Source organism: Bos javanicus, chromosome 8 (assembly GCF_032452875.1).
Source record: "Bos javanicus breed banteng chromosome 8, ARS-OSU_banteng_1.0, whole genome shotgun sequence".
NCBI classification, from domain to species: domain Eukaryota; kingdom Metazoa; phylum Chordata; class Mammalia; order Artiodactyla; family Bovidae; genus Bos; species Bos javanicus.
In genome coordinates, this window is record NC_083875.1 from 84061621 (window position 1) to 84088362 (window position 26742).

A 26742-nucleotide genomic window follows, 5' to 3' on the forward strand; every position below is an offset into this window, starting at 1 on the left:
GGGAATTTAGGAATTTCTGCAGCCTCTTTGAGACTCAGCTGGTCCTGGACTTGGAGGTTGGTCTTGTACTGGGGTTTCTCATAGATGGTGACAATGTGTCCAAGCCTTCCAGGGCAGAACAAGACAACATTCGGGTTCTTTGTCTTTAAAAGTTCACCCACCTTTGCTTCTGGATTTGTGATTCAGAAAATATGATCCTGTAGTGTCCTTTGGACTGAAAGGAGATTAAACCAGTCTATCTTGAAGGAAATCAACCCTGAATAATCATTGGAAGGACTGATGCTGAAGCTCCAATACTTTGGCCACCTGATGCGAAGAGCCAAATCATTGGAAAAGACCCTGATGCTGGGAAAAATTGAAGGTAGAAGAAGTAGAGGGTGACAGAGGATGAGATGGTTGGACGGCATCACCAATTCAATGGACATGAATTTGGGCAAACTCTAGGAGGTGCTGAGGGACAGGGAAGCCTGGTGTGCTACAGTCTATGGGGTCACAGAGTCGGACACAACTTGGTGACTAAACAACAACAAAATTTATGGTATTTGTTTAGTGGAAGACCTTCAGGATCACCCTTATCTAGCACAGAGTATTCACTCTGCCACAAAGTACAGGAGAGACTGATCCAGAATCCTCTGGCTTTCGGTTGTGTAAAGACATCCATTATTGAACACACATTTAAGTGCTCCTAGTTTGAGAAACTCTGCTGTGGGTTGGGACAGTTCTAATCATAGACCTATTTCTAAGTCATGATCTGCCAGTGCTGGGGTACCACAGATGCACTCTCAGGGGCACTGAAGCATATTTTAAATACTTGAGGGAAGTAGAGGTTATCTGTTTGACATCCTTCTTGTGAGGGGAGGTAGTTCATGATTTCCATGAGACTGCATTTCTTTTCACTATATTTTGAATAATGTCATATCTTTGCCAAGCTGGGTTTCTAACAATTGTGATAAAAAGCTAGAACCTCACAAAAATCACTGTGTTTAGGGAACGAGGTTGGAGATGTCCAATCTGATTCCAAGACTGGAGAAGTTGTGCAATGTCCAACAGGTAGGCATGCCCTGGGTGAAATAAAGATGTTACTTTTTCTTATAGTGTATGTGTGTTAGTCATATCCGACTCTTTGCAACCCTTTGGACTGTAGCCCGCCACGCTCCTCTGTCCATGGGTTTTTCCAGGCAAAAATACTGGAGTAGGTTGCCATTTCCTCCTCCAGGGGATCTTCCAGACCAGGGATCGAATCCGTGTCTTCTGCATCTCTTGCACTGCAGGCAGATTCTTTACCACTGAGCCACCTGGGAAGTCCCCTTAATTTATAGTTGTATCTTAAAATGGCTACCAAGTTGTTCAGACAGAAGTTGTTTGGATCTATCTTCTAAGTAAAAGAAACTGATAGGAATTTCTTTCAGCCTAAGGGTGTTGTGAATAAACTATTGACACCAACAAATAAACTACTGTGAACCAAGCAAGTCTGGAAATCTTTGAATCAAACAGTAAGCTCCTTGCCTCTTGCAGCACTGTAATATCTTCACAGACTGGCACAAAGTCTGGCACACCGTAGGCCTCTATGAATCTTGTCCGATTGGTCAATGTACGGAATGTGCAAGAATGGTGGTACCAGAGAGTTTTCAGCAGCTAGCATGGATCCAGTATGAGTGGGAGAAAAGTAGGCAGAGTGCTTTATAGAACTGGTATTTTCCACTGTTTGAAACAAGCAAGGCAGAGCTCAGAGGCCATATCCAAATGCAAGTGTGCCAGTCCACAGAAACCCACCAACCTAACTCCCAACCAGCTCTATTTCATTCAGATTATTCAGAGATGAGCCTTACCTGGTAGTCAATACCCAGATTTCTTGGGTTTAGATGCTGTAACAACTAACTCCAACCACAGTCTTCACACTGGTGTCCCAATAGATGGTCAAAACTCCCCCAAACTTCCTGGTTGAACTTGGGGCTATGTCACTTGGTTCATCGTATATTCTAGCTCATCAAATATTCCAACTTATCAGGTTTTCCTGACCTCCTAATTTCTGGTTATTTGGTACACTGCATGCTTTTTTTTTTTTAAAGCATGTGTTACAGTTATGATTATTTGGTTTTTTGTCCATTTCTTTTTTTATTGAAGTATAGTTGATTTATAGTGTGGTGCTAGTTCCTGATGTACAGCAAAGTGATTCAGTTATGCAGTTATATATATATACACCCATGTATATATATTCTTTTTCACATTTTTTATTATGTTTTATTATAGGATATTGAATACAGTTTCCTGTGCTATACAGTAGGATTTTATTGTTTATTTTATATATAATAGCTTTTATCTGCTATCTAGAAAGATTAAGTTAACTAAGACAAGCTCAAGGCAAGGAGACAATAGTCAGGAAGATAAATTCAGAATAAATAGTTGTGATGAAAAGCAATAAATAATATAGCAGAAGTATGAATAAAATATAGTGAGAACTTGAATCAGTTATTGTACTTTTGGTTTCAAGTGACAGAAAACCTTGGCTCAAATGGTTTTGCATCATGAGGATATTTATTATCTACCATACAGGAAATTCAGAGACAAGTCAGATTGTGTGCTGTGCTTAGTCACTCAGTCAAGTCTGACTCTTTGTGACCTGATGGATTGCAGCCCTCCAGCCTCCTCTGTCCATGGAATTCTCCAAGCAAGAATCCTGGAGTTGGTTGCCATGCCCTCCTCCAGGAGATCTTCCCGACCCAGGAATCAAATGGGGTCTCCTGCATTGCAGGTGGATTCTTTACCAGCTGAGCTATCAGGGAAGCCCCAGGTAGGTTCTAGGAGTGGTATTCCTTCCTCACCTCTTCTCTTAGTTCTACCCTCCTTTGTTCTGGCATTGCCCTTAAGCTAGCCTCCTGTGTAGTCACAAGCTGGATCCCAGTAGCAGTAGAGCTGCATTTTCTAGTTCAGATGTGATGAAGAGACACAGGATATTTTCATCCCCAGAAGCTCTAGCAAACTTTTCCTTTTAGTTTGCTGCTGCTGCTGCTGCTGCTAAGTCGCCTCAGTCGTGTCTGACTCTGTGCGACCCCATAGACGGCAGCCCACCAGGCTCCCCTGTCCCTGGGATTCTCCAGGCAAGAACACTGGAGTGGGTTGCCATTTCCTTCTCCAATGCATGAAAGTGAAAAGTGAAAGTGAAGTGGCCCAGTCATGTCCGACTCTTCGTGACCCCATGGACTGCAGCCCACCAGGCTCCTCCGTCCATGGGATTTTCCAGGCAAGAGTACTGGAGTGGGTTGCCATTGCCTTCCCCCTGAGACTCCTTACCAGGTCACATAAATCTATTAATATCTCCTTATTTAGTTACACCTTTTGTTATGCCTTTGAAACAAGTGTTCATACAAACTAAACTATTTGTATGTCCCCAAGTGTATCTTGCGTTTTCTACCTCTTTACCTCTGTACACACTGTTCCAGCTTCCTAGAAAGACCTTCAGTTTGTCAGACTGTTACCAAATGGTGTGTAGTGGATCCGGCTGCTCACCAGTCAAAAGCCAATAAGCAGGCAGGGTTGGTGGAAAAGTAAGTTTGCTTTGTTTCAGATGCCAGCAACTGAGGAGGCGGGGAGGGTGGTAGATGTCTATCCAAAGGCCAACTCACTCCCCCTCTGACAAGTAGGGAGTGAGAGCTTTTCTAGACAGAAGAGGGGGCAGCTACATGCCTTTTAGTTTAGCTTACCTAAATTTGCTATAAAAAATTTTATTAAACAGAAACCTGAGTTAAATAGAGTTGGGAAACCAGAAGGGGGAGCCCTCACACCCTGCAGTGATAGCCAAGCTCAACAGTTTTAAGAAAGATTCCTTTCCTGGCAAGGACTTGGCCAATGAGGAGCTATGGACTCTGCTTACTGTAGCCTCCCAACTTCCTTTTCCCTCTATGAAAATGTGCATCTTTCCTTTCGGTGGGTGAACTTGCATGTGGCTCACCATGGTTGCAGACCTACAACTGCAATTCCCTGTTGCTTCAGAATATAAACCCATCTTTTCCGGAGAAAAGCCTGGCAGCCTGTTTGTTTCAGGTCAACACAGTTTAGACGTACGCTGCTCTGGACCAATCTCTGGCAAAAGACTATGATTGGTTTAAATTGATGATTTGAATAAAATGGACACTGGAAAATAAGCCAAAACGATCATTGAAGTGAAGTGAAGTCGCTCAGTCGTGTCTGACTCTTTGCGACCCCATGCACTGTAGCCTACCACGCTACCTCGGTCCATGGGATTTTCCAGGCAAGAGTACTGGAGTGGGTTGCCGTTTCCTTCTCCAGAGGATCTTCCCAACCCAGGGATCGAACCTGGGTCTCCTGCACTGTAGGCAGACGCTTTACCATCTGAGCCACGAGGGAAGTCTAAAATGACCATTACAGAATACAAAACACAGAGTGATCAATTTTCCAAAGATGATGCTATCACTGATCAAAAAAATGAAATAAAAAAATAAACACTCAGAGATGAACTCAACTGGTTGAAAATCTTTAAACAGGATGATCAATAATCTGAGTAGTTGTGCTGGTTAGTAATGAATGCATCTCAGCTACAAATCCCCCCTTCATTGCTTGATCTATGGTAATAAAGCATTTCTCCTCTGCAGTAAACACATCTTGTCAGTAGGGGGTGGTATTAACCATGTATTTCTGATGGTTTTCCATCTGGGGCCTTGCTGGCCCTGGAGGGACTGCCAGAGAGCCAGTTCCTAGAGACAGCAAAGCGCTTGCTTGCAGGCACAGCTTTAAGATGCACACTAAAGAATTCAGAGCCCATACCCCTCAACCAGTCTTTTATTGGGCTTTCACACTATGCCACTGTTCCTTTTCACTAATCATTCCAGGGCCAGTTATAAGACAACCAGGGGCAGCCCCTACCCTCTGGAGCTCACTAAAATTATCTAAGCTGCTTAATCCTAGGCCTATTTACCCTGCCTCTCCCATTCTTTCCCATGAAGACCAAAATAAAGACTCTTGCCCATGTTTTCCTCTCACTCCCTCTGCCTCCTGACTGACTGATGCATCCCTGTGTGGCCCTATGTGGCATGGCCTCCTTTCTCCTCTTGGGAACTGTGAGTAACAAACTATCTTTTCAATGGCAATTGTCTCCTGACTTGGCCTTCTGTTCAGTTCAGTTCAACTGCTCAGTCGTGTCGAACTCTTTGAGACCCAGTGAACTACAGCACGCCAGGCCTCCCTGTCCATCACCAACTCCCAGAGTTCACCCAAGCTCGTCCATCGAGTCGGTGATGCCATCCAGCCATCTCATCCTCTGTCATCCCCTTCTCCTCCTGCCCACAATCCCTCCCAGCATCAGAGTCTTTTCCAATGAGTCAACTCTTCGCATGAGGTGGCCAAAGTACTGGAGTTTCTGCTTTAGCATCATTCCTTCCAAAAATCACCCAGGACAGATCTCCTTTAGAATGGACTGGTTGGATCTCCTTGCAGTCCAAGGGACTCTCAAGAGTCTTCTCCAACACCACAGTTCAAAAGCATCAATTCTTCAGTGCTCAGCTTTCTTCACAGTCCGACTCTCACATCCATACATGACCACTGGAAAAACCATAGCCTTGACTAGACGGACCTGTGTTGCCAAAGTAATATCTCTGCTTTTTAATATGCTATCTAGGTTGGTCATAACTTTCCTTCCAAGGAGTAAGCGTCTTTTAATTTCATGGCTGCAATCACCAACTGTAGTGAATTTGGGCCCCCCCAAAATAAAGTCTGACACTGTTTCCACTGTTTCCCCATCTATTTCCCATGAAGTGATGGGACCAGATGCCATGATCTTAGTTTTCTGAATGTTGAGCTTTAAGCCAACTTTTTCACTCTCCTCTTTCACTTTCATCAAGAGGCTTTTTAGTTCCTCTTCACTTTCTGCCATAAGCGTGGTGTCATCTGCATATCTGAGGTTATTGATATTTCTCCTGGCAATCTTGATTCCAGCTTGTGCTTCTTCCAGCCCAGCGTTTCTCATGATGTACTCTGCATAGAAGTTAAATAAGCAGGGTGACAATATACAACCTTGACGTACTCCTTTTCCTATTTGGAACCAGTCTGTTGTTCCATGTCCAGTTCTAACTGTTGCTTCCTGACCTTCATATAGGTTTCTCAAGAGGCAGGTCAGGTGGTCTGGTATTCCTATCTCTTTCAGAATTTTCCACAGTTTATTGTGATCCACACAGTCAAAGGCTTTGGCATAGTCAGTAAAGCAAAAGTAGATGTTTTTCTGGAACCCTCTTGCTTTTTTGATGATCCAGTGGACGTTGGCAATTTGATCTCTGGTTCCTCTGCCTTTTCTAAAACCAGCTTGACCATCTGGAAGTTCACGGTTCACGTATTGCTGAAGCCTGGCTTGGAGAATTTTGAGCATTACTTTACTAGCATGTGAGATGAGTGCAATTGTGTGGTAGTTTGAACATTCTTTGGCATTGCCTTTCTTTGGGATTGGAATGAAAACTGACTGTTTCCAGTCCTGTGGCCACTGCTGAGTTTTCCAAATTTGCTGGCATATTGAGTGCAGCACTTTCACAGCATCATCTTTCAGGATTTGAAATAGCTCAACTGGAATTCCATCACCTCCACTACCTTTGTTCATAGTGATGCTTTCTAAGGCCCACTTGACTTCACATTCCAGGATGTCTGGCTCTAGGTGAGTGATCACACCATTGTGATTATCTGGGTCGTGAAGATCTTTTTTGTACAGTTCTTCTGTGTATTCTTGCCACCTCTTCTTAATATCTTCTGCTTCTGTTAGGTCCATACCATTTCTGTCCTTTATTGAGCCCATCTTTGCATGAAATGTTCCCTTGGTATCTCTAATTTTCTTGAAGAGATCTCTAGTCTTTCCCATTCTGTTTTCCTCTATTTCTTTGCATTGATCGCTGAGGAAGGCTTTCTTATCTCTCCTTGCTATTCTTTGGAACTCTGCATTCAGATGCTCATATCTTTCCTTTTCTCCTTTGCTTCTCTTCTTTTCACAGCTATTTGTAAGGTCTCCTCAGACAGCCATTTTGCTTTTTTGCATTTCTTTCCCATTGGGATGGTCTTGATCCCTGTCTCCTGTACAATGCCACGAACCTCCGTCCATAGTTCATCAGGCACTCTATCTATCAGATCTAGTCCCTTAAATCTATTTCTCACTTCCACTGTATAATCATAAGGAATTTGATTTAGGTCATACCTGAATGGTTTAATGGTTTTCCCTAGTTTCTTCAATTTAAGTCTGAATTTGGCAATAAGGAGTTCATGATCTGAGCCACAGTCAGCTCCTGGTCTTGTTTTTGCTGACTGTATAGAGCTTCTCCATCTTTGGCAGCAAAGAATATAATCAATCTGATTTCAGTGTTGGCCATCTAGTGATGTCCATGTGTAGAGTCTTCTCTTGTGTTGTTGGAAGAGGGTGTTTGCTATGACTTGGCCTTACCATACCTGAATAATAAACCTGTGATTTAAAATGGGGTGCCAGAAGGATATTGCAGGAGCAAAGGCTTCTCTTGTATTTTTTGATGTGCTTTGATTTTGCCTTATCTTGCTCCAAATTCACGATTACTAGGACTGCATGTGTGGAACTTTAGTGGTGCTCTGTTCCACTGGGCCCTCAGGAGTATGAGATCCCATGGTGAGCTTTCAGCCCCGGCCCACCCCCACTTTTTCACAGTCCTCACAATGTGAACATTATGAGCCTCACACTATACTTCTCTGAGATGGGTTCCTGATGCCCTGGTGCTCTCCCTCTGCTCACTACCTGCCAGCCTCAGTCCACTTGCACCCTGGAGGGTTTTCCTACTGTTCTCCCAATGTGGACACCACACATGCCAGGCTTAGTATCACACAGTGGGCTCCTGATGACTAGCTCCCTCGGCATGCCTATTTGGTAGTTTCTACCCACCTGCAGCCTAAAGGGGTATCTTCTGCTTGCCTAGACAGTATACCAGCTTTGGCTTAGGCAACTGAGAAAATTTCTCTATCATCCAATAGGCTAAACCCACATCTTGAAAGAAAGTGAATCTCAGCCACAGGGAGGGAGCCTCTCACAAGTTATTCCTTCCTTGAGCACTCTTTCTCAGACCTAGGATACTCTTTAGAGTCATCTTTTCATCTTTGGTTACTGCCTGTATATAGTTAATAGTTCCTTATATTATTTTTTCCATTTAATTAATTTATTGCTCTTCATTGGACCCTAATTCAGTAAGTTTGTATTTGAGATGAAAGATCTTAAGATATGTCACTTATCTAGGCTATGCAAACAGAATGCCTCTTTTTGAGTTTTAGTAAATAAGAGTAAGAGCAAGCATCCCTTGATGAATGGAACAAGTTTGCTCTACAAGCAATGTAGTTTCATAAAATAAATTTGTGGTATCTACCATTGAGAAACCTATATGAAGGTCAGGAAGCACCAGTCAGAACTGGACATGGAACAACAGACTGGTTCCAAATAGGAAAAGGAGTATGTCAAGGCTGTATATTGTCACCCTGCTTATTTAACTTATATGCAGAGTACATCATGAGAAACGCTGGGCTGGAAGAAGCATAAGCTGGAATCAAGATTGCCAGGAGAAATATCAATAACCTCACATATGCAGATGACACCATGCTTATGGCAGAAAGTGAAGAGGAACTAAAAAGCCTCTTGATGAAGGTGAAAGTGGAGAGTGAAAAAGTTGGCTTAAAGCTCAACATTCAGAAAACTAAGATCATGGCATCTGGTCCCATCACTTCATGGGAAATAGATGGGGAAACAGTGGAAACAGTGTCAGACTTTATTTTGGGGGGCCCCAATTTCACTACAGTTGGTGATTGCAGCCATGAAATTAAAAGACGCTTACTCCTTGGAAGGAAAGTTATGACCAACCTAGATAGCATATTCAAAAGCAGAGACATTACTTTGCCAACAAAGGTCCATCTAGTCAAGGCTATAGTTTTTCCAGTGGTCATGTATGGATGTGAGAGTTGGACTGTGAAGAAGGCTGAGCACTGAAGAATTGATGCTTTTGAACTGTGGTGTTGGAGAAGACTCTTGAGAGTCCCTTGGACTGCAAGGAGATCCAACCAGTCCATTCTGAAGGAGATCAGCCCTGGGAGTTCTTTGGAAGGAATGATGCTGAAGCTGAAACTCCAATACTTTGGCCACCTCATGCGAAGAGTCGACTCATTGGAAAAGACTCTGATGCTGGGAGGGATTGTGGGCAGGAGGAGAAGGGGACGACAGAGGATGACATGGCTGGATGGCATCACTGACTCGATGGACATGAGTCTGAGTGAACTCCGGGAGTTGGTGATGGACAGGGAGGCCTGGCGTGATGCAATTCATGGGGTCGCAAAGAGTCGGACACGACTGAGCGACTGAATTGAACCGAACCATTATTTAGTAACATGAAGATAAAATTCATGTTGATTTGCAGTGGGTAGATTTTAAATGTTCTATAGCTACACAAAAACACCAATCAGAGAGTATTTCCCGTCTTTCTTTAAAACTTGCCAATCCAGGACACTGAATCTTTCTTTAGTAAACAGATGATGAAACAGTGCTTTTATCAGTTGTGTGAGAACCAACTTGAAATTCAGTAACTCTTAGATTTAAGAAACATAATTTCAGATTGAATTATAATCTATTAATACATGTTTAGATTGTTGAGAAAATAATCACTGAAAAGAAATAATAGCACATCCTTTGTTTACTCATTCATCTGTTCAATCAACATTCACTTATCAAGCACCAACTGTGTCCCAGGAGCAGTGAACTCTTCTGTTTGAAAAACTAGATGGACTAAGAGAAAACGATAGAGTAAGAATTAAAGTAGGTTCTGACTCTAGTATGAGCTTTTTGGTTGGCAATTCTTTTTCAATTCAATGTAACATCTTAATGCCTAATTTCCTTTTTATTTTTTGGAATAAAAGGAAATTTCCTGTTCCATGTAACAAAATAGCAAGAAAGGCAGAGATATGGCTTGTCTCAGAAGATAACACCACCAGGAACTTCTTCCTTCTTCTGTAGTTCTGCATCTCTATATGGTCGGGTTGCTTTTCTCAGCTTCTCCCGTTATACAGTGCCTGAGAACATGGCTACTCCCGGAACCATGTCTCACACATTCCCCTCACATATACCCCCTTGTGAGGTAATGGAAAATATATATTGGTTCTGCCCCCAGTTCCTGGCACAGAGCTCCTGAAACCCTTGTAATTTCCTAAGTGATAAGAGCTCTTGAGGCATTTCTGTTCTAATATTTGGCCTTTAACCCTGGTTCCTGATGGTGCTCCTAAACCTTTGTCATTTCCTGGGTGATAGGAGCATCTTTTGCAGAAGGCAATGGCACCCCACTCCAGTACTCTTGCCTGGAAAATCCCATGGATGGAGGAGCCTGGTAGGCTGCAGTCCATGGGGTCGCTAAGAGTTGGACACAACTGAGTGACTTCACTTTGGCTTTTCACTTTCATGCATTGGAGAAGGAAATGGCAACCCACTCCAGTGTTCTTGCCTGGAGAATCCCAGGGATGGGGGAGCCTGGTGGGCTGCCATCTATGGGGTCGCACAGAGTCGGACACGACTGAAGTGACGCAGCAGCAGCAGCAGGGGCATCTTTTAGTTTAATGTAGTAGCTCTGGATAGCTCCTGGATGGTGGGTGGTCACCAGAAAAGCTGAACCATATGATTAGAAGCTTGGAATTTTCAACCCCACTTACCATGTTCTTGAGAAGAGAGAAGGCCTAAAAACAGAGTTAATGATTGATTGTGCCTTCATGATGAAGCCTCCATAAAAATCCCAATAATAGGAAGTTCCAGGAGCTTCCAGGCTGGTGAACGTGCAGAGGTTTGCGGGCAGGTGGTACACGCAGAGAGAGAGCCTAGAGGTACATGCCTTTTCCCCCTATGTTGCCCTATCAGCCATTTGGTTGTTCCTGAGTTATATTCTTTCGTAATAAACCAGTGATCTACTCAGTAAAATGTTTCTCTGAGTTCTGTGAACTGCTCTGTCAAGTTAATCAGGGCTTTGATCCCTGGGTTGAGAAGATCCCTGGGAGGAGGAAATGACAACCCACTGTGGTATTCTTGCCTGAAAAATCCCATGGACAGAGGAGGCTGGCGGGCTACAGTCCAAAGGGTCACAAAGAGTCAGACATGATTGAGTGACTGTGCACACACTAGCAAGTTAATAAAAACCTGAGGGTCCTCATGGGAACCTTTGATTTTTAGCTAAGTTGGACAGAAGTTGGGGAAAACTTGGGAACCTACTAGCTGTGACTGACATCACAGTAAGGTGGGGATAGTCTTGTAGAACTGAACCCATAGCCTGTGGAATCTGATACCATCTCTCGTAGATAATGTCAGAATTGAGTTGAATTCTGATATCTGGAGCATTGCTTGGAGGTGTGAAGAGAACCCTCACCCTCCTCCACCACAACACACACACTGGAATTGGTGATCAGAAAATACCCCTCCTAGAGCTCTAATTTAGAAGGCAGAGTAGAGCTCTGAATGGCACAGTTTCAGTCAAATTACTAAACCCAGGCCATCCAGTTGAGGTTCTTTGATGGACCCAATTTGGATTAGGTGTCTCAGCATAGGCCTATCATTGTGGCAAGGAATGTGGGGCTTATAAGAGAATTACAACTCCATAGTGAACACTTGGGTAGCTAGCATGTATCTGAGTGAAAGTGGGAGGTTCACATCTAGGCAAATAAAGCAATATTCAATAAGAAGCCAATGTGAGGGGTAGGTTATTACTAATTACTAACAAGGAATGATTACCATGGTGCTGGAACTCTCCTATAAGCTTATTATTGCATTTAATACAACTAACTTTGATTTTTTTTATTGTCAAATGTTTCAAAGTTTTTCATTGCAGCACTGCATTGTTTTTAATAACAGAGAGGTTATGACAACCCAAAACTCTATTACAGGAAACTTAAAAAAAAAACCCCAAACCTGTTGCATTCATCTGGTGGAGTACTATGTAGCTGTAAAAATGAGCAGGAAGATCTCTGTCTACAGATACGGAGTGATCATCATCATATATTATTAAGCAAAAAAAAGTGAAAGATGCAAAACACTTTTATAGTATTTGAATTTTGTGTAAGAAAGAGAAGGGGGTGTGACCATATTTAAATGCATTTGCTTGTATTTTTAAAAGAAACAATGAAAGGATAAACCAAAACTAAGAAAACTGTGTAAAGAGGGAGGAAAAGAATTGCAGAGTTGAGGAGGAAAGCAAATTTTCTATTAATGTTCTTTTTTAGAATAATTTTGACTTGTAACCATGCAAATATTTTCATAATTAAAACACAAAGGAAAAATAATTCTAAAAATTGAAAAAAAATAAAGTGAATATAGCTGTATGTTGAATGAAAGGGATATAATTATATATTAAAATAAGCTCAACAAAACTCTATTATCTTTTCTACGAATGGGAAATAAATATCAACTTAAAAAGTAGGCTTTTTTAAAGAGAAATTTTAGGTTCACAGCAAAATTGAGCAGAAGGTATGTAAGTTCCCATGTTGACATCCTGCACCAGAATGTATATTTGTTAAAATGATGCCCCTGCATTAACACATCACTGTTACCCAAACTTGACAGTTTATTTTACCATTCTACTCTTGATGTTGTATATTCTATGGGTTTTGACAAATGTATAATGACATGTATCCTCTATTATAGTATCATATACTAAATTATCATATACTACCCTAAATTTCTCTGTGCTCCCCCAGTCATCCTTCCCTCCTGCCTCTCTAACCTTTGGCAATTACTAACCTTTTTACTAATCTCATTATGTTAATGAGTGCTCTAACGAAAACTTCATTTTTTTTTTTATCTTCCCCATTTACCTCCATCTCAAAGATACAAGGGTGGGAATTTACCACCAGGTATGCACTGCTCAGCTTTCCCTCTTCAGAAGAACTGTCCAAACTGCTTAAGAAGGCAGTTTTGTCGACTTATTTCTTCATAGGTCTTGTCTTCTTTCTGTCTTTTCGATTCTTCTTTTAAAGCTCTTTTATGTCCACTACAGGAGGAAAAACTTAAGCAGAAACAGGGACTTAATTGGATAAAGGTAGTGGATGGAGTATCAGATGACCATCAAATAGCTGTAAGAGCCACTGATGCTTTGAACCGAACACAAAGAAACTTACAGGTTAAATGATAGGGATTTTTCAGTCTGCAGTTGAAAGCTACAGCTTCTTATCCTGGAATTGCTCAGAGATGATAAAGTTCTTAATTTATATGACATTTAATTAATGCAGTTTTTGCAAAATCAAATCAAAGTTAATTCAGATTTTAAAGAAAACTTTTTCAAATTTTCTCCATGTCAAGGAGAGATCAATGAATGCTAAAACTTGGTGTGTTTGGGTTGCAGTACAACAGAAGACAGTTTGTTTCTTGTGTAAACAGGTCTTGAGAAGATAAAAGTGCACAAAACAAAAAGAGAAGGCTATGAGAGTCATTCTTTGGAACAAGTGATGACATTGCTATCCACTCCCAAGTAGTTAAAAAATGAAGTTAAATAGGTAATTAAAGTATTTTTAAATGCATATGTTATAATATGTTTAAATCCATATCAGAAACAAATCAGACTCCCATTTGTTTAAACATTGGAACCTGGTATTTATATTTTCAGAGTAATGGAAGAATCAGGAAAAGTGCAGTTACTTTCCCTAAGGCCTAAAATCTTTAGCATCATAATTTAATTATACAGATGAAAGATCATAAAATTCCTTTTGAATTTTCAAAAATAAATGTAGTTATGTTAAACCATACCTCCTTTGATATTTTATTAACTTATTGAATTGGGAAAATAATTAAGGAGAAAAATAGGTTACTTTGGAACATTTTCCCATATATTTTACAGAACAATCTTATTGTACCAGTATTACAAAATGAATTAAAATTATAAATCTGGTACTTTATATTAAGTTTCTAAATCTAGCTTTTAATGAAAAATCTTTGCTGTTTCTGTAATGGTAAGATAAATTAAACTTCTACCTTACAATTGACAAGCTCACAATTAAATTTATTTTGTTAGAACCTGAAGAGAATGTGTGAGTGTGTGTTTTGGGGGGTGTTGAGGAGTGTGGTGGAGAATATTAGGAGGAGGAATTTCACATCTGAGTTATTCTTAGAGAACCACAGTCTACAATTTTGCCTTGATAGAATATTGTGATAGGGCATGATTTTATTCTGATTTTATATTTCAATGTTGCTATTTTAGTTGTCACTTTTGTCCTCAAGTGGTAAGGTACAAGCGTAAATTAAAATGTCACATGTTCTGGAAATATTAACTGAGTGAACAGTGGTTTCTCTTTGTATGTGAATTTAACTGTACAGATAGCAATATTTCAACTTTATCATGCTCTAGATAGAAATCATTTAACACTTCTATTCTAAAACCACTTGATACTTTAGTAAGTAGATAGTTTCAGACAAATTTAACAGGAGTCCAGCAAGATACCAAGGGCATTCATTCAATTACTTAATTAGAATTATGTTAAATATTCCATACTAAGAGTATAGTGATAGTAGGTATCAGTTAGTCAGCTCAGTTCAGTTGCTCAGTCGTGTCCGGCTCTTTGTGACCCCATGAACCACAGCACGCCAGGCCTCCCTGTCCATCACCAACTCCTGGAGTCCACCCAAACCCATGTCCATTGAGTTGGTGATGCCATCCAACCATCTCATCCTCTGTCGTCCCCTTCTCCTCCTGCCCCCAATCCCTCCCAGCATCAGGGTCTTTTCAAATGAGTCAGCTCTTTGCATCAGGTGGCCAAATATTGGAATTTCAGCTTCAGCATCAGTCCTTCCAATGAATATTCAGGACTGATCTCCTTTAGGATGGACTGGTTGGATCTCCCGGCAGTCCAAGGGACTCTCAAGAGTCTTCTCTAACACCACAGTTCAAAAGCATCAATTCTTCTGCACTCAGCTTTCTTTATAGTCCAACTCTCACATCCATACATGACCACTAGAAAAACCATAGCCTTGACTAGATGGACCTTGTTGACAAAGTAATGTCTCTGCTTTTCCATATGCTGTCTGCTGCTGCTGCTGCTGCTGCTAAGTCGTGTCAGTTGTGTCTGACGTCCTAACTTTCCTTCCAAGGAGTAAGCGCCTTTTAATTTCATGTCTGCGGTCACCATCTGCAGTGATTTTGGAGCCCAGAAAAATAAAGTCAGCCACTGTTTCCCTATCTATTTGCCATGAAATGATGGGACCAGATGCCATGATCTTAGTTTTCTGAATGTTGAGCTTTAAGCCAACTTTTTCACTCTCCACTTTCACCTTCATCAAGAGGCTCTTTAGTTTATCTTCACTTTCTGCCATAAGGATGGTGTCATCTGCATATGTGAGGTTATTGATATTTCTCCTGGCAATCTTGATTCCAGCCTGTGCTTCCTCCAGCCCAGTGTTTCTCATGATGTACTCTGCATATAATATAATTTAAAAAGCAGGGTGACAATATACAGCCTTGACGTACTCCTTTTCCTATTTGGAACCAGTCTGTTGTTCCATGTCCAGTTCTAACTGTTGCTTCCTGACCTTCATACAGGTTTCTTAAGAGGCAGGTCAGGTGGTCTGGTATTCCCATCTCTTTCAGAATTTCCCACAGTTTATTGTCATCTTCACAGTCAAAGACTTTGGCATAGTCAATGTTATGACCAACCTAAACAGCATATTAAAAAGCAGAGACATTATTTTGTCAACAAAGGTCCGTCTAGTCAAGGCTATGGTTTTTCCAGTGGTCATGTATGGATGTGAGAGTTGGACTATAAAGAAAGCTGAGGGCCGAAGAATTGATGCTTTTGAACTGTGATGTTGGAGAAGTCTCTTGAGAGTCACTTGGACTGCAAGGAGATCCAACCAGTCCATCGTAAAGGAAATCAGTCCTGAATATTCATTGGAAGGACTGATGTTGAAGCTGAAACTCTAATACTCTGGCCACCTGATGCAAAGAACGATTCATTGGAAAAGACCCTGATGCTGGGAAAGATTGAAGGTGGGAGGAGAAGGGGACGACAGAGGATGAGATGGTTGGATGGCATCACTGACTCAATGGACATGAGTTTGAGCAAACTCCTGGAGTTGGTGATGGACAGGGAGGCCTGGTGTGCTGCAATCCATGGGGTCACAGAGAGTAGGACATGACTCAGTGCCTGAACTGAACTGAACTCACAAGTGTAGCTGAATGTTATATCCATTGTTACAAGTCAGGATATTAAGGCTCCTGCTGTTATTGTAGTGCTGTTTGTTTCTTCTTTTAGTTCTGTTGGTATGACCTTTACATATTTAGTTGTTCCAATGTAGGGTACATAAATATTAAACATGTTATATCTTCTTGAATTGACCACTTTATCATTATATAATGACCTTCTTTGTCTCTTGTGACAAATTTTAGTTTAATGTTTATTTTGTCTCACTTAAGTATAACTATCCCTACTCTCTTTTGATAACTTTGCTTGGAATATCTTTTCCCTATTTCTTCATTTCAGCCCATGTTTTTAAAGTTTAAGTGAGCCTATTGTAGGCAGAATATTGTGGGGTCTTTTTTTTCTCCCTTATCCACTCAACCATTCTGCCTTTTCATGGAAGAATTTAACCTATTCATATTTAAAGTAATTATTAATAGGTAAAGACTTACTATTGCCATTTTGTTCATTGTTTTATGACTATTTTGTTGTGCTTTTCTTCTTTTCTCCCTCTCTTGCTGTGTACCTTTGTGGTTTGGTGACTTTTATATGGTGATGTGCTTTGATTCCCTTCATCTTAATCTTTTGTGTATTACTGTACATTTTCCCTTTGTGGTTACCATGAAGCTTATAGTTATAAGATATCTTATTTTAAAATACTATCTTAAGTTGATAATTTTGGCAAAATATGGAAACTATACTTCTCCCTCCTCTTTCACATTTTATTTTTTTATTGGCCATGCCCTGCAGCATTTGGGACCTTAGTTCCTTAATCAGGGATCAAACCTGTGCCCACTGCATTGGAATCATGGAGTATTAACCACTGGATCACCAGGGAAGTCCTCTCCCTCATATTTTAGGTTATTGATGTTTTACAGTTTACAGCTTTTAAAATATTGTGAATCCAATAAAAAATCACTATAGTCATGGTTATATTTATTATGTTTGTTTTTTCATTTTAAATCTTGAGTTGAAGGTTATTTATGCACCACCATTATAACAATATTAGAGAATCCGATTTTGACTATATATTTACCCAAAGGTCCCCAACATTTTTGGCACCATGGACCAGGGGGTGGGGGATGGTTTTGGGATAATTCAAGTACATTACATTTATTGTGCACTAATGCTGCTGCAATCTGACAAAAAGTATAGATCCAGAGGCTGGAGACTGCTGCTGCTGCTGCTGCTGCTAAGTTGCTTCAGTACTGTCTGACTCTGTGCGACCCCACAGATGGCAGCCCACCAGGCTCCCCTGTCCCTGGGATTTTCCAGGCAAGAACACTGGAGTGGGTTGCCATTTCCTTCTCCAATGCATGAAAGTGAAAAGTGACTGGGGACCCCTGTATTTACTTTTACTTTTGAATTTTACATGTTTATATGCTTTTACACTGCTAACATTGTTTCATTTTAGCTTGAAGAATTCTCTTTAGCAACTTTTGTAAGGCAGATCTGGTGTAGTTTAGCTTTTGTTTGTTTGGAAAACACTTTATCTCATTTCTGAAGGACAGCTTTGCTAGGCATAACAATCTTAGTTGACAGTCTTTCTTTCTCCCCAGTATTTTGAATACAACATCCTACTCTCTCCGCCTGAGTGATTTTTGCTTTGAAACCCAGTGATAGTTTTAGGAGGGAGGCTCTCTTAAATGTTACTTTTTAAATTCTTTGTCTTTGACTTTTGACAATAATTACAATGTCTCTTGATGTAGCTCTTTTTGGGTTCAACATATCTGGAGACTTTTGGGTCTTGAATATGACCAGTTCTCTCCCCAAGTTTGGGAAGCTTTCAGCCATTCTTTCTTTAAATAGACTGTTTCTTTCTCTCTTTCTTAAATTCCTATTATGAATATATTGTTTCCTTTGATGGTGTCCTACAAGTTCTGTAGATTTTCTTCATCCTTTTAAATTCCTTTTCCTCTTTCTTCTATGATTGGATAATTTCTAATTATCTGCACCTTAGTTCACTGATTTTTTTTCTGTTTGGTCAAGTCAGCTATTGAAACTCTCTGTTGAGTTCTTCTGTCATTGTATCCTGAATACAATGGGATTTTAGTGTGTGTGTTGGTTTCTATTTCTTTAACTTCTCATTTTGTTCATGTATTGTTTTCCTAATTCCACTTACTTATTTATCTGTGTGTTCTTAATAGTTTGATAAACTTCTTTAAGAGGATTATTCTGAATTCTTTTTCAGAAAGTTAATAGATCTTTAGGGTCCATTCCTAGAACTTTATTAGTTTCCTTTGGTGATGTCATGTTTACCTGACTCTTTGTGATCCTTGTACCTTGTTTTGGTTTCTGTGCAACTGAAGAAGTAGTTTTCTTTTCCAGAATTTACAGGTTTGCTTTGTCAGGGGAAGAACTTCACCAGTTATCTCAGCTTTGTGTCCTGGGCAGGTTATCTGGTAACACCTGTGGGAAAGTAAGGCTTGTTCTCTAGTTAATACTTATACTGCTCATACTCTGAAGTGGGGGGAGGGAAGGCTCTGACTGCTCTTACTCTGAAGTATGGGGAGGGAAGGCACTGACTGGACACCCTGATTAGGTGGGGCTGTTGGCTGTGCTCTATGGTCAGGTAGTGCCACTTGTTGGGTTCTGTGTTCCTCTCTGGTTGGACAGGTCAGTTTGTGTTCCTTTGTAAAGCATTGCTGCTTATTGGACTCTGTGACTGGGTAGGGCTGCAGGCACACGTTGCAATACCACCTAGTCAGGTGGGGCCTCAGACTGTGCTCCCCATCTGGATAGTGCTACTGGCTAAAGTCTGTGTTCAGGCAGGGCTGCAGGTAGGGCTTTATGATAGGATGGGACTTCAGGCTGTGGTCTGTTGCCAGGTAGGGCTGCAGGCTGTGCCCTTAAATTGGTCAGGGTCACAGGCTGGTTTTGTGATTGGATGCTGCAGGCTGTGTGCCACTATTGATAAAAGTTGCTCCGTTGGGTTCCTTAATCTGGTGGGGCTGTCAACTATACTATACGGTTGGGTGGGGTGGAGACTGTGCTCCACAGTTGGATAGGGTTGCTGTCTGGGCTTACTTGTCAGGAGAGGGCCACAAATTATGCTCAGGCTATTCTCTTTGATTGGGTCACTGGCTAGATGAGGGCACAGGCTGTGCTCTGCAGCCAGGCAGTTCTATATGTTGGGCTTTAAGGCTTCCTGGGAGTCCCTGTTTGGTTCTGTGTTCATGAAAGGCTGGAGGCTATACTCTTGAGTTGAGAGGGGCAGCTGGTTTACCTTCCTACCCCAGTGCAGCTATAGGATGAACTCCATAACTGCCCATGTTTTTTGTCTAGGCTTTCCAGTCGGGCGAGACTAGAGATTATGTTCAGCAGTTGGAAGGGCTGCTGTCTTCCTTCCCTGAGTGGCCCCTAGAATGGATGTTATAGCCAGTAGTGATTGTTGGCTGGGGACCCAAACCTGACATAACTGCCAGTTGAGCTCCCCGGGCACATGAAGCCAGTGGTCTGGGTCTGCAAATGAGCAGAGACCACTGGCTACGATCTCTGCTCAGGCACAACCAGCAGCAGGAATGTGATTTGCAGACATTTGTGCTGGCTACTATGAACTCTGCTGCCTTCTTTATCTCTGTCTAATATCAGGTGGTCCAGCTCCACAAATTCCTGTGAGGTGAGATCCAAGTGGGCCTTCTGAGAAGCATCTGCAATGCTGAGGAAGTTGTATGCCCACCTTGGGCTAATTCCCACTAGAGAAACTATAGGCCCAGAGATGTCTCTTGATGCAGTGCTGTATCAGCCTTGGGAAGAGGTGATATGATCAAATTGAAACTGCTGCTCTTGCCTTTCTAACGTGGTCCCTTTTTGTTGTTGTTGTTGTTGTCGGTCCAAGGAGAGTGCTTCAGTTTTACCTCTGGGTTCTGGAATTTTCACAAAGGTATCTTGTCTCTGGATAGTTGCTAGTCAGTATTCCTCTAAGGAGAACTGAGGTCAGGGACAACCTACTCTTCCATCTTGCTGAGGTCACTCAAAGTAACTTTTTTTTTTTTTTGGCCATATTGTGTGGCCTGTGGGATCTCAGTTCCCCAACCAGGGATTGAATCCAGGCCATGGGAGTGAACCCATCCACTAGGCCACCAGGAAACTCCCCAGATTACATCTTAAATGTAACCAGCCCTTATTAAAACTTATCTATTCCTTCAATTATGAACATGGGCAACAAAAATTCGAAGTGTCAGAGTACCTATCACTCCGTCACAAAGAGAAATCATAAATATTCTCATGTATCACATACAAGTAGTTATATGTATTTAGAAATATTACTTGGCTCATCTCTGCTTTGAAATTATGACAGTTTATATATCTCACAAGAGATTTGGGTATCTTATGTATTAGTAAAGTATCACATTTACTTCTATACCAAAATTATTTTTAAAAATATTTCCTTCCTTTCTTTCAGTACATTTGGTTTTCATTGTAATCCTATTATTCTTTATGCATGTAAAAACATCATCAAGAAGGACCATCTAATTGCCAGAGTTATCCACTACACCAAACACATTCAGAAGCTAAGACACAAAGATCAATGTCATTGTAATAAGCATATCAAATTTGAGTGACTTTACTTAGTAATATTGCTCTTCACATTTCTCTGTTTTCTTAGTTTAAAATACAACATGCTTATTTCATATGGTGGGTTAATTTTGATTAACACATGCCAATAAGAAACTTAAAGGAGGCAATGCTAATTAGCTGTGGTGATTTGTGAAAAAATAAAAGATACTAACTTTTCATGAAGAGCTTGTCTGCTCAATGGCCCACAGGCATTCAGGGGGCCTTTGGTTTACTTGTATTAAATAGTCCTTCCACAGCAGCCACCTGAAAGCCATGGCTGATTTGGGAAATAAAAGACGCTAGGTCTCCCATAATTAAATTTTACAAATAATCTTAACAGGACTCACCAGATAGAGTGAAATTAATTAAAGTAGGATTGCCAGATAATTGGGTAGGGAAGATTTATCTCTCAGAAAACTACCCCCTCCAAACTAAAAATCTTTCCCATGGATTTAAAGAATAATCTTGTAGATAAAATAAAACATAAATCATACATCAAATCTGACCAAAACATTTAGCTTCCTAGAAACAATATACTTGGCTTTCCAGTGACTGAGGATATTGACTTAAGCTCTGAGAACTTCCAAGCCACAAACTGGAGAGCATTCAGAAATAAGCAACAGCATTTATATGGTGAAAAATGCTGTTATAGAAACAAAACATAACATTGTCCCTTAAATACACAATTAACCATTGTAAATTTGAATAATATGAAAAGGAGGTAGAGCTAGAGGGAAGATGGTGGGGTTAGGAAGGACCAGGAATCTGTCTCCCTATCCAGACAAAAATTATGCTGGCAGAATCTGTCTGTTGTAACTGATTTGGAGTCTACTGAAGATTTCTATTCCTGGAGAAGCATTGGTCCTATAAATTGAAGTTGATTTTAGTCAATTTCAGCTTTTTAGCACCATAGCAGTTACTCATCTCACACACCTTCAACCTTGTGCAGACAACCATGAACATGTTCCTGAAGCAGTTTTTATGTAGTTTTATGTATTTCCTGTTGTGGAAACAGGGTGAGCAATAAGGAGAATGACCCCCAAATATTGGAAATCTTCTTTTACTGCTGACTACTGCTTCTGATGACAGAAGTGTGGACACAGAGGCAGGCTGCCATTCTTGCAAGCCCCTCTTTATCTGGCTGAAGCAATTTCAAGAGGATGTATAAGTCCAGCACTTCTTTTTCTCTCTTAATTTTTCTTTCATTTTTGGGAGCCAGACATTTAAGAAGTAGGGCATTCTAAAGCAATCCCATATGTTAAGGGAATTAAGAAAGTCATAAATATCCTGGGAGGTAAGTAGCCTTTAAAAACACAACTGAAGGGGGAAACAAACATTTCTGTAATAATAGGGAGACTTTCAGCTCAGTTCCGTTGCTCAGTCGTGTCCAACTCTTTGCAACCCCATGAACTGCAGCACGCTAGGCCTCCCTGTCCATCACCAACTCCTGGAGTTTACCCAAACTCATGTCCATTGAGTCAGTGATGCCATCCAACCATCTCATCCTTTGCCATCCCCTTCTCCTCCTGCCTTCAATCTTTCCCAGCATCAGGGTCTTTTCAAATGAGTCAGCTCTTCACATCAGGTGGCCAAAGTACTGGAGTTTCAGCTTCATCAGTCCTTCCAATGAACACGCAGGACTGATCTCCTTTAGGATGGACTGGTTGGATCTCCTTGCAGTCCAAGGGACTCTCAAGAGTCTTCTCCAACACCACAGTTCAAAAGCATCAATTCTTCTGCACTCAGCTTTCTTTATAATCTGACTCTCACATCCATACATGACCACAGGAAAAACCATAGCCTTGACTAAATGGACCTTTGTTGACAAAGTAATGTCTCTGCTTTTTAATATGTAGTCTAGGTTGGTCATAACTTTCCTTCCAAGAGGTAAGCGTCTTTTAATTTCATGGCTGCAATCACCATCTGCAGTGATTTTGGAGCCCGCCAAAATAAAGTCAGCCACTGTTTACTGTTTCCCCATCTATTTGCCATGAAGTGATGGGACCGGATACCATGATCTTAGTTTTCCGAATGTTCAGCTTTAAGCCAACTTTTTCACTCTCCTCTTTCACTTTCATCAAGAGGCTCTTTAGTTCTTCTTCACTTTCTGCCATAAGGGTGGTGTCATCTGCATATCTGAGGTTATTGATATTTCTCCCAGGGAGACTTTAGTACCTCACTAATGAACAGTACAACCAGACAGAAGATACATAAGGAAATAGAGAACTTGAACAACGCAATTAACCACCTAGATCTGACATATACAGAATATTGTATCCAAAGCCCAATGGGATATTTTTCAGAAGAGATTATATGTTAGGCCGCAAATTAAGCCTCAGCAGATTTAAAAAGATAGACATCATACAAAATCTCTTCTACAATCATGATAGTTATACCAAAATCATGGTATACAATGAAAACATTGCTAAGAGGGAGTTTATAGCTAAATAATACGAAAAGATTGGAAAACTTCACTAAAGAGGCTAAGCCAGACTTATTTTAAAAACTGTATTCTAAAAAAAAATAAAAATAAAAAAATAAAAAATAAAAACTGTATTCTTTTCCCAAGAAAAATATATTAATAATATAAAAACAAATTACCAGTGTATTGTTGGTTATAAACATCATTCATGTACTCCTTCCTTTGATAAACCTTTATTATTGATAAGTAGGTGTAATGTGCCCAAGCTTAAAGAAGTCCGCATTTAGATGTTGTTCAGCTGCTGCTGCTGCTAAGTTGCATCAGTTGTGTCTGACTCTGTGCGATCCCATAGACAGCAGCCCACCAGGCTCCGCCATCCCTGGGATTCTCCAAGCAAGAATACTGGAGTGGGTTGCCATTTCCTTCTCCAATACACGAAAGTGAAAAGTGAAAGTGAAGTCGCTCAGTCATGTCAGACTCTTTGAGACCCCATGACTTAGCCTCTTTAGTGAAGTTTTCCAATCTTTTCATAATATTTAGCTATAAACTCCCCCTTAAGCAGTGTTTTCATTGTATCCCAAAAAGACCCTACCAGGCTCTTCCGTCCATGGGATTTCACACGCAAGAGTACTGGAGTGGGTTGCCACTGCCTTCCCCAGATGTTGTTCAGAGCTAAGTATGGTACGTGTCAGCGGCTGTCGTGCACTCTTTCATGCACAGAGGCTACTCTTTGCTCTTTTTTTTTTTTTTCCTCTGAGGCATTTTATTTGTATGTATTACATCCCTAGAAAAAGAATCCAAGGATTTTCCCTCCTGTATGTTTTCGTCTTGCTTCTTCATGGTCCATGATGCCAGCTGAGGTTGTCAGTACAATGAAACCAAACTGACGGGATGGGAACAGGTTATTCTGCCATTTTTCTAGATCTTTGAGTTGCACATCAAATCTAGGGCTGATCACTCCACACTTATTTAGCCTGCCTGTGAGGTTCACAACAATTTTCCCAGCCCTGTGATCATCAATGATTTCAAATTCGCCAATGTAACCATGCTTCATCATCACTGTTAGAAACCTGACGATGACTTTGGAGCACGGCCTAATAAGGACCTGGCGTTTGCCTCTCTTTTCGGCATTGTTGATACTCTTGAGAGCATCGGCCAGGACATTCATGCGCACCATTCTGGTGGCACGGAAAGATGGCAGAAAGAGCTACTCTTTGCTCTTAAAGATTACACAGAAAAGGCACATGTATAGGAAACATTGCTTGACAGCCTGAAGCGTACAGCAAGCAGACCAGAAAAAACACCTGTCATGATCCCCAGCATCCTGAAAACCCCTGGCACCAGTGGCAAGACAGTGCCACCACCCCTGCCTCAGCTGGATTGTTTTCTGTGAAATCAGGCAGAATTAGAAATCCCAGAGGCTTCTGATCCTCAACAGCCATTACAGATTTTGATCTGGGAAGTTGCTCAAACCTTGTAGCCTGGCTTGTATTTCCAGTGTGGTACTAGTAGGGCTTTACAGGAGGCCCTTGAAGTCTACCTGGTTTGCCTATTTGGAGACATCAGCATCTGTGCTGTCTGTACCAGAAAGGTCACCTTCATGTCCAGGAGCTGCCAGCTACAAAGGGGCTTCCATGGGACAAACACTTGGCTTGTAGACTCAGGATAAGATGTTGCTCAGCCTCCTGCAGAGATTAGACATTGGGTTTGCTTTTTCCATGGATAAGTCACCAAAACATATGCTGTACATTGAAAAATAAAGGCCCAAACCCTCACTTCCATTTAAAATATGTGGATATAAAGCATTAGTTCAGGGAATAAAGTTGCACAATTGATGGCAACTTGGTGGCTTCTGTTGCATGCATAAATATGACTGCATCTTTTCACTACAACTTTCTATACTTATTTTCCTGTATCTTGTGAGTACAGTTTGTTTCTGCACTGTTCCAATAATTTTGACATGAAAATGTTATACTATCAAGTAAAAAACCACTTTGTCTCATCACTCCATTTGATTTCATCTCACCTACTGCTGAAGAATTTACAGGAATAGTCATGCCTTCACCACTGATGACTCTAAGTTTCCCTTAGGAATATGGAGGGGCCTCTGAGAATTGAGTTAAATATTTTTTTCCTATTAAAATTTCTTTTTTATTGGAGTATGTTGCTTTACAATGTTGTTAATTTCTAATGTACAACAAAGTGAATCAGCTTTGTATGTCAACCCGAGTAACATACATCCCCTCCCTTGGGAACCTCCCTCCCACCTCCCCATCCCATCCCTCTAGGTCATCACAGAGCACCAAGAAGTTTCCTGTACTATATAGCAGGTTCCCACTAGCCAACTGTTTTATACATGGTCATGTATATATGTCACTCTACTCTCCAAATCTGTCTCATCAAGCTCAATCTTATCTCAAGGTCCTTCTCAAAATTCTCCACTGACCTTGAAGATGAGTTCTCAAACTCTGGCCCAAGTCATGCCCCCCAAAACTCTGTAACCTGGCAGGAGGCTATCTACTACTTGAAATGGTGTCTTTTTAAGGTTCTGACATAAGCTCTGGTAAAGAAGGAAAAATTTCATGCCTTTTGCCCATGATTAGGGCCAAATCACCTGCTGATCTCTAAATCTTTTGTCAGAGAGGTCACCATGAAGTGACTCCTGTACACAAGAGAACTCAAGATGCAGTTCCTGTGTTAAAAGGCATTAATGGAATCACCTTCAGTATAGCAAGGAAACAGGACTCAGGGCAGTAGTGACCATTAGAGGATGTGTGTGTGTGTGTGTTGCTGGTTCTATCTTAAAGCGTGACTTCTGTCTAGAATAGTTATACATCTGCTGTGTAACTCCTACCCTGGATGCAAGAACTTGTAACAGAGAACCCAAGTGACAATATTCCAGTTTAGTTCAGACTTCTATCAGAGAGAAGCTCTGGGGGGAAGGGGAGAGATAGTCACAGGTGGTGATTTTCCTGCTGTTGTGGAAAAGAAATTTCCTGGGAGTTGGACACTTGGAAATTTGGCTGAGGTACACAGGCCAGTGCACAGGTCTGAAGCTTCCAAAATTTCAGGAATTGTATCATCAGATAAAAAGTAATGCCTCAAGAATATGAGGAATTCCCACCTATATCAAGGCTGAATCTCCTTTAGGCCTAATGTATTTTTTATTATATCAGCTAAAATCTTGCTTTAAGCTCTGTTTTTAATAGTAGTAGTAAAATAGGTAATGGTTTGCTGTTGTTCAGTTGCTAAGTCAAGTCTGACTCTTTGCTATCCCATGAACTGCAGCACACCAGACTTCACTGTCCTTCACTGTCCCCCGGAGTTCACTCAAACTCATGTCCACTGAGTTGATGATGCCATCCAACCATCTCATCCTCTGTCACCCTCTTCTCCTCCTGCCCTCAATCTTTCCCAGCATCAGGGTCTCTTCCAGTGAGTCAGCTCTTTATATTAGGAGGCCAAAGTATTGGAGCTTCAGCATCAGTCCTTCCAATGAATATTCAAGGTTGATTTCCTTTCACAGTGACTGGTTTGATCTCTTTGCTGTCCAAGGAACTCTCAAGAGTCTTCTCCAG

At 41.1% G+C, this 26742-nt stretch overlaps 1 protein-coding gene across 1 annotated transcript; it reads right to left on the reverse strand.

Moving 5' to 3' along the window:
* Positions 1-23921: 23921 nt before the first annotated feature.
* On the reverse strand, positions 23922-24367 carry LOC133253030 (small ribosomal subunit protein uS8). Its single transcript, XM_061426193.1, has one exon. It carries the CDS (start codon positions 24339-24341, stop codon positions 23949-23951), a length of 393 nt encoding a protein of 130 aa, XP_061282177.1. The 5' UTR covers positions 24342-24367; the 3' UTR covers positions 23922-23948.
* Positions 24368-26742: the final 2375 nt, after the last annotated feature.